Source organism: Lytechinus pictus, chromosome 2 (assembly GCF_037042905.1).
Source record: "Lytechinus pictus isolate F3 Inbred chromosome 2, Lp3.0, whole genome shotgun sequence".
NCBI lineage: Eukaryota > Metazoa > Echinodermata > Echinoidea > Temnopleuroida > Toxopneustidae > Lytechinus > Lytechinus pictus.
This window is the reverse complement of record NC_087246.1, coordinates 43,012,990-43,021,733: the sequence shown is the minus strand read 5'-3', so window position 1 is coordinate 43,021,733 and position 8,744 is coordinate 43,012,990. Positions and strand designations below refer to the sequence as shown.

Genomic DNA, 8,744 nt, shown 5'->3' with positions numbered 1-8,744 from the left:
GTCATATTGGGCGCGCCCTTTTTCGAAAGTTTTTTTTTTAGTGTTGTTATGGGGAAGGTACGTCGATTGTTACATAAACATCGAACAATTTCTGATATTTTAGTCATTGCATGGAGCTTCTTGATATAGCCATATAATTTCCACCATGGTAAGGATAATAGTAAGATAAAAAAGAAAGAATATTAAGTATACAAAATAATAAAATATCTACTTGTTTATGCTACTGGGGCATCTGGCGATATTTCCTCATTATATCTCATGTTCCAGGTTTTTTTGGTGTGTAAATCCCTCAACATTCATCGTATACTAGTAGTAGTACTACACATGCAAAACAAGGGAGATGAGAGATAATTCCGTGGAGGTAACATGCGACCATGGAGCAATGCGACTGTATTTGCCCGCGGATTTTCATCTCACAGGAAGCATGTACCAAATGACGTCATTTAAACACGTTTACGATCGTGGTTCTGTTTATACTTCCCCAGAAAGCCTGATTCTGGTCAAACGACGTTTACAAACGTACCTTTTTGTGAGTTTACGATCGGCGTTTTGAAACAGCGTTTAAATGAAAGTAAGCATGGACGCAACCGTGTTTTGGACTAATCACGTTTGGAAACGCTGATTCTGGCCTGAAAAGTGGAAGCATAAACACGGCCTAAGCACTTTACAGATATATTATTACCCCAGTCATCGGATTCAATCAGTCATTCCCGCACACAGTGTACGCACAAACTTCACTCCCTCGGGAGTATTCCAGTTAAACTGGTGAGGCAAATATATAGTACTGCCTAAGAATAATATTCCAGAATGTCTCGGTTAAGCTTTGGTATGTAGGCATGAGACAGAATAATGATTGGTATTTTTGTAATGTACAATGACCTTGGCAGACAATAGAGACTGCTGGCGAGGAACTAGGACAGTAGGATGAGCTATGTTGTTTACATTGCTTTTTTCACTGAGGTCATTCAAGAGTCTTCTAGAACATATAAAATTGGACTCTTCAAGAAAGAAGAAGGTTCTTTTGAAAGACTATACCAGAAGTTTCAAGCATAGTGGAATTTTTATATATTATATGAAAAGGCTGGAAAATGCTTCAAGGAAATCAGATTAGAACTCAGAGTTGCAAGCTGGACTTCATGTCAGTGCGTAGTTTACCTCTATCTAAACTCCTCAAAAAAAGTTTGGAAATCTGACTTTGATCAATAATTCCTCCTCGCTTTTAGTGCATCTCAATGTCTAATTAATACCAATGAATAGATCATTTAATTCTCTTTAAAATGATAGCCTACATGATATGATTATGGTTCACATGGAGGTGCAGTGCCTTGAAATGTGGGGCAAGGTCAAAATTCAAAAGTTGCAAAATGACACAATTTTGAAAGTCACTGTTCTTTTTTCTGTGGTGATGAGTGAGTTTCTCAGCGGTTTCTTTAGATTGCTTTCATGCACCTTAACATCAACATTAACATGCAATCAAACACACCTCTGCACAAGCAAACACATAAGAAACAAACATGCATAGGTATTTCAAGCCACTACTCAAACCATGATATCTCACAGAACCATCACTACATAAACCACAACAAAACATAAAAAATGAAGAAGCAGGGGCTTGATTTGAATGGATTTTCATCTCTATTGACACAAACAAAAGACTCATGTTCTGTATTGACCCTTCATGACTATTTCTGCTCGTTTTGCAGCTTTTCAATTCAGACCTCATCCAACACTTGGATATTTGTTTTATGTCATAACTTAACCATTTTCAGTGAAACCTGACACAAGACACTAAAAGATGAAATGCTCCAAATGCATGGTTTCTAATTAGGTGAAGGAGTTATTTTGATTGATAAAAAGCTTGTGCTTAGGTAGTTTCTTTTTTGTGTGTTTTTACTTGTCGATAGGTATAGCAGTTTTGACCAGTTAAAAAATAATGAGAAACACATCTTAATTATATTTGATTTTGAATTGTATGATTTTTTTTTTAATATATTAATGCTAGAAAATACATGCATTTTATTTTGCTGCAGAAACTCAGACTTTTCCATCCTGACAGCGGTGATGTCTTCACAATGGTTGCCAAGCTTGAGTCCCTCATTGCTGATGATGCTGCTTTTCCTTTGTACAGTGGAGGTGGAATAATCCTTGAATATGTAGAGAATGACTGTACATTCTTGCCTGATGTTGGGGATTACACTGCATCATTACATTAGCTCCCTTGTTTGGTAAAGATTTCATTATGTCAAACCCTCGTTGGGGAGATGACCGCAGTTCAGACCCTAAACTGCGGTTTTATACCCCACTTACAAAAACCTTGTTAGAGGATCCAAGACATTTCATTTCAAAGCTATTTAAACCCTGCATGACTAATTTAATCCCTCTTATGTAACATTTCACCTCCACAGGCAAGCCTGCGTGTTGAGCCAGGGTTAGTCGATAAACAGCATTTGTTATGCAAGAGCAGCTCTGCCTGTAGTAGGCCCTTTCGGAATGAAATTATTGTATTTACTGTCGATAACTGGGATATATTCATTTAATTTGCTAGTTCATTACGATTAACTTGCACGCCGAATAAAGTACACAATTTTTCCCTACGTACGCACTATCCCAAGATCATCACGCAAATTGGCGTCCATTTCCTCTTTTACTTTCGCCTGCCGTCGTGATCAGACGTTAGCTAATTACACTCCCAATTTTGCAATTATAACGTGTTCTTTTGGCATTTTTATCTTTGCATTTCTTCCTTATTTCAATCTTTTGCCTTTCGGCCTTATATCAGATAATAAAATACAAAAGAAATAGTGAGTGGATGACATCATCAGTCTCCTCATTTGAATACCGACCAGGATGTGCATATAACTGTTTTGTGAAATTAGGCCAAAGTTTAAATTGTCATAACTCTTATTTTACAACCAATTTTGATGAAATTTTCAGTGTTATTCTTGTTGGATTTTTCTCTTTGTATTCAAATCAACTTTTTGTTGGGATGGACTTGTCCTTTAAGTAGTTGGTCCTGTTTATTAATTACCTGAGTTACTAATATTATTATTAATAATTTCTGAAAGGGACCTTGGTCGTGTGGTCCAGTGGTTAGAGCATTGGACTCATAATCGCAAGGTTGTGAGTTCAAATCCCAACTCTGCCATTGTCTCCACTTTGATAAAAAGGCCCAAGAGTGATATATGTCGTCTATTACGTCAGCCACTATGACTGATTAACCTAGACATAAAATGTTTCCAAGGTAATTGGTTATATACCAGCTTGGCGTTTACCAGCAAAAAATGCTGTCCTGCCGAGTTCCTAGGGGAGTTACCACAAACAGAAACAGAAACAGTTTGTCTACCTTTCTTGCCCACCCCTTCTCCACCCTTTCTCTGTTTTTGCCCCTCCTTTTGTTCTTTCAGGTTAAGAACTTACCAGGTAGATGAGCTCTTTCGACTCATCTCTTGATGACTCTAATACCCCCATCTCACTAGGAAGGCGACCATGGCGATCTGTGTAAATCCCGCGAAGCGTAGTAGAATCTTCATAGAATTCTATTTTAAGCCTGCGAGGCGATTGCACTGCAACTTCACTGCGACCGACCTGCGCTGAAGGCGATGGTAATACGCTGATAGTACGACACTGCCACTCTCTTGCCACAATTCGAGGCAGATGTGATTTCAAGCAATAGGCATATCAATCGCGGCACATGAGACATTCTTCAATCGATTGCCAACCTCCGACCAAGATGGATGTCCAGAATTTGGTTGGACTTATACACCTTAGCATTCAACAACAACATCAGTTAGAATAGAAGTTGAATACGAGTACAGGAGAAAGAGGATGAGGAGGCCAAAACGATACTGGGTCCGATCCTGGATTCGGCCATTACAACAGGTTGATGACAAAGCTAAGAATGGAGGACACTGCCTCATTCTTCAATTTCTTGAGGATGGAACCAGAGATGTTCGATGAAATTTTGAGAAGAGTGGGCCCCAGAATTCAAAAGCAGGACACTCACACGAGAGCTCTGGAACCAGGTATGAAGCTGGCCATCACCATCGGGCACCTGGTTTCAGGAGACAAGTATCCACCGCTGCAGTATGATTTCAGAGTGGCTAGGAACACCATCTGCATCATCATCCCAGAAGTGTGCCAGGCAATAGTCAATGAATTCAAGGATGAGTTGATTAACTGTCCAACAATACCAGGAGAATGGGGTCGGATTGCATGAGAATACCAGAGGAGATGGAATGTACCTCATGCATGTGGAGCACCAGATGGAAAACATGTGGCCATCAGACGTCCCCATAGAAGTGGGTCATTGTATCATAACTATAAGGAATTTTTCTCTATGGTACTCATGGCACTTGTCGATCTCCAGTACAGATTTCTCTGGATCGACTGTGGTGGGGTTGGTTCCATGTCAGATGCACAAATCTTCAACGATTCCGAACTCAAGGAATGTCGTAGTGATGGCAGCATTGGTTTTCCCGAGCCAGATCCCCTACCCAATGATGATCAGCCAACACCATACTTCATCCTGGCTGATGATGCCTTCGGACTAAGGACCTTCCTGATGAAGCCCTACGGACGGAGAGGCCTAGACCGACAGCAGCGCATCTACAACTACAAGGTATCTAGCGGGCACCGTGTGGTAGAGAATGCGTTTGGAATCATGGCTCAGAGATGGCAAGTGCTATTGTCCACCATGCAGCAGGCACCAAGTGTTGTTCAGGACATCATAGAGTGTTGTGTGTGTCTCCACAACCTCATGAGAGAACGCTACCCAACTCTCCAGAATACCCTGCTAGATCAGGAAGATGATGAACACAACATGCAGCCTGGAGAATGGAGACAGGAGGTCAACATGCATGACATACAGCAGATAGTTGGTGACACGGTCGCTGGGAAAAAACAGAGGGAGTCTTAATGGATTTAGGAATAACTAGTGAACCAGAGTTGGATGAACGTAGGGACCTGGCAGGAGTGTATTTGTGGATTAGATTAATATTGTACTGTGGAGCAGAGCCGTTAATTGCATGGAATACAAGGAGAAGGATTTTGAAGATGATGCAATCGTTGACCTTTAACCAATGAAGAGAATCCAGAATGGGTGTGATATGAACATGTTATTTAGATAGGGTGACCAAAAGTGCTGCAGCATTATGGAGCTTTTGGAGTTTAGACAACTGGGTGTTGGGTAAATTGTAAAGCAAGGCATTCCCGAAATCAAGTCGTGAGGAAATCAGTGCATGAACCAATTTTTCAGTAGCAGATTTTGACAAATATTTTCTGATGAACCCAATATTACGGAGCTGATACCTTACAGACCTGGAGAGGTTGGTTATTTGATTGGACATAGACATTCCACAATCTAACATGACCCCTAGGTTATGACACGTTTGGGACACATTAATGGTACATCCCGAAAAAGAGACGGAAGACAACTTGACCATACTAAGTTGAGCCCTTGAACCAAATAGAAGGAACTCAGTTTTGGAGGGATTCAATTTCAATGAATGACTATCCAGCCAGGAGTTAATGTCAGCTAAACAATTCTCAAGAAGGGTGATTGCATTTGTTGCATCAGCCTGGTTTGGTTTGAAGAAGAGATAGAGTTGGATGTCATCAGCATAGATATGATAATTGATATTATGGGGTCGTAAGATATGTCCCAAACTAATCAAGTAAATCGAAAACAAAGTGGGCCCGCCCACAGAACCTTGTATGTGATTCTGATCTAATATCATATGAAACTGTATTATCTCTTATTCATACCACTGTTGCTTAACCAATAATGCACGAACTACCATCTAACTGTTATTATGTAGCCCAAAATTATTTTGTCGTGCGAACATATAGAAAATTTGACAAACTTTTTCGCTCTCCCTGCCCACCTTTTATGAATTTTTTTTTTTTATGTCGATAACCTTTCCTATGTAAACCTAGACATACCATTGGAAATCAATTGTACAGATTTGTTTTTCATGCATTCTTATTGTAATCTCATTCTAGATATTCATTTTTTATACGCCCGTCTCGACGGAACGTATTATGGTATCACGCTCGGTGTCCGTCCGTCCGTTAACTTTTCCTTGTAAATGCTATAACTTCAGTTTAACTTGACCTAGGCTCATATAATTTGGTGAGTATGATACTAGCATAGATCCCAGGAAGCGTATTGATTGCATGGTCAAAGGCCAAGGTCACAGTGACATATTTTAGGTTCCATGACAATTGCTCCTCCGACATCTGCTCCGCCGACAATTGCTACGCAAAATGCGACAACTGCTCCGCCGACAATTGCTCCGGACAGTTGCTCCGCCGACACTTGCTCCGTCGACACTTGCTTCACCGATATTTGCTCCGTCGACACTTGCTCCGCCGATATTTGCTCCGTCGACATCTGCTCCGCCGATATTTGCTCCGCCGACAGTTGCTCCGCCGATAATTACTCAGCCGACATCTGCTCCGATTTTACGACAATTGCTCCGCGACAATTGCTCCGCCGATATTTGCTCCGCAGAAAATTGCTCCGCCAATTGTTGATTGTTGAAATATGTAGCGTCTTCATGGCTAAGTGCAAGCAGTCCTTAACAGGTTATCTTTTCGATCACTTTAAAATGTATACATTAAAAAATTTTCTGCTTGCGCATTGCGCTCGCATTATTAATGTTAGGAAGATCCCCAATTACTCATCCTTTTCATGATTTACAAAAAATGAATAGAGTGTCTCGTTCAGTAGGTCTAAATCTCGAAAAAAATTCCGCTCGCGCTTCGCACTCGCATTATTTGATTTTTAAAGTATTTAACGTCTTCATGGCTAACTGCAAGCAATCTTTAACAAGTACCTTTTCCATCAGTTCATTTCTGCTCGCGCTTCGCGTTCGTAGTAATTATTTAATTGCATACACATCTTTTTCAGGATAACAAACATTGTCCAGAATGTTCCAATTTTAGAAAAAATACATAAAATTTCCTTAAAACATTTAGCTCGCGCTTCGTGCTCGCATTATATAAATAAGGATTATGATATTGCATATTTATGTTGATTTATAAGAATAAAGCTAAGAAGTGACTTTAGGACTACCCCTTCAAAGAAACCAAAATCATCATGCGGCTTGATCGGGGAAAATATGGCTATAAAAAACCTCGCCCCCCCCCCCCCCTACTGGCGAAGGCTGGATCCGCCCTGCCCTTCTGCTTTCCAGCAACTTATACACCCTACATTCGCGCGCGCCCCCCTCTCTCTCCCTCTTTCTCGTTTTGTTCTTTCACACTAATTATTTTCATTGGTTACCGCTTGATTTATTGTATATTCATCAGCATTACTATTATTAATATTTTTATCAATAATTTTTTAATACGTCTTGGGCCTTATCTACCCTTGCACCTTTTTTCTTTCAATTTGTTTCAAACGAAAGCATGATCATCACTGGCGTACAGATAGGGGAGGGGCGTGCTAGGGGTCACGGATCCCCCCCCCCCATTCTCCCTACCAATGGAAAAAAAAAAGAATAAAGGAAAGGAAAGGAAACTAAATGTCATCCTTGTCTGGCCCCCCCCCCTCCATTTTTTTTGTTGGCTCATTACGCTACTGGTGAGTTACTATAAGACGAGACTTCGGTTGTATTTTTTTTCTATTCTGTGCAATAGCAACAATATAAATATTATAAAAAAAAAAAAAATGAATATATGTATGTATCTCTCTCATAACGTATAAACAAATAATGTTGTTTTTAAAAGACAATAATACATATATATATACCAGTAATAATATAGTTACATATTCATGAATCCCAATAACGCATCGCACTGAATTTATAATGCGAGCACGAAGCACGAGATGTTATTAACCTGGAAAGGGGATATTTATACGCATTTTTTTTAATTGTAAAACTTAAAGCATCCCAGGAAGCCTATTCATTTTAAGGTCAAAAGGTCAAGGTCACAGTGACATATTTTCATCTTACCCTTCTGCAGTCCTTGTAAACATAATAACTTCAGTTTAACTTAACCTAGGCTCATATAATTTGGTGTGTATGATACTAGCATGGATCCCAAGAAGCCTATTGATTTTTGAGGTCGAAAGGTCAAGGTCACACTGACATGTTTTCATCTTACCCTGCTGCAGTCCTTGTAAACGGGATAACTTCAGTTTAACCTAAACCGAGGCTCATATAACTTGGTGTGTATGATACTAGTATGAATCCCAGGAAGCCTATTGATTTTGAAGTCAAAAGGTCAAAGTTCAAGGTCACACTGACATGTTTTTATCTTGCCCTTCTGAAGTTCTTTGTAAACGCGATAACTTTAGTTTAACGTAACCTGGCTCATATAATTTTGTGTCTATGATACTAGCATAGATCCCAGGAAGCCTATTGATTGCGAGGTCAAAAGGTCAAGGTCACAGTGACATATTTTCATCTTACCCTTCTGCAGTCTTTGTAAAGGCGATAACTTCAGTTTAACTTAACTTAGGCTCATATAATTTGGAATGTATGTAACTAGCATGTATCCCAGGAAGCCTATTGATTTTATGGTAAAAAGTCAAAGGTCAAGGTCACAGTGACATAGTTTCATCTTACCCTTCTGCAGTCCTTATAAACACGATAACTTCAGTTTAACTTAACCTAGGCTCATATAATTTGGTGTGTATGATACTAGCATGGATCCCAGGAAGCTTATTAATTTTGAGGTCAAAAGGTCAAGGTCACACTGACATGTTTTCATCTTACCCTGCTGCAGTCCTTGTAAAC

At 39.8% G+C, this 8,744-nt stretch overlaps 1 protein-coding gene across 2 annotated transcripts; it reads left to right on the top strand.

Moving 5' to 3' along the window:
* Positions 1-2,027: 2,027 nt before the first annotated feature.
* On the top strand, positions 2,028-7,659 carry LOC129254223 (uncharacterized). 2 transcript variants are annotated; one of them, XR_010292603.1, is made up of 3 exons: positions 2,028-2,225; positions 3,405-5,137; positions 5,420-7,657. XR_010292603.1 is itself a non-coding variant. In XM_064094849.1 (2 exons), the coding sequence occupies exon 2, from the start codon at positions 4,337-4,339 to the stop codon at positions 4,913-4,915; it is 579 nt and encodes a 192-aa protein (XP_063950919.1). In that variant the 5' UTR covers positions 2,028-2,225; positions 3,405-4,336; the 3' UTR covers positions 4,916-7,659. The 2 variants fall into 2 exon arrangements, 1 of the variants encoding a protein (XP_063950919.1); XM_064094849.1 differs by having other exon boundaries at positions 3,405-7,659.
* The last annotated feature ends 1,085 nt before the right edge of the window (positions 7,660-8,744 follow it).

Coding starts and splice junctions, on each gene's coding strand:
- LOC129254223 (XM_064094849.1), top strand. CDS start 4,337: ATGGTACTCATGGCACTTGTCGATCTCCAGTACAGATTTCTCTGGATC.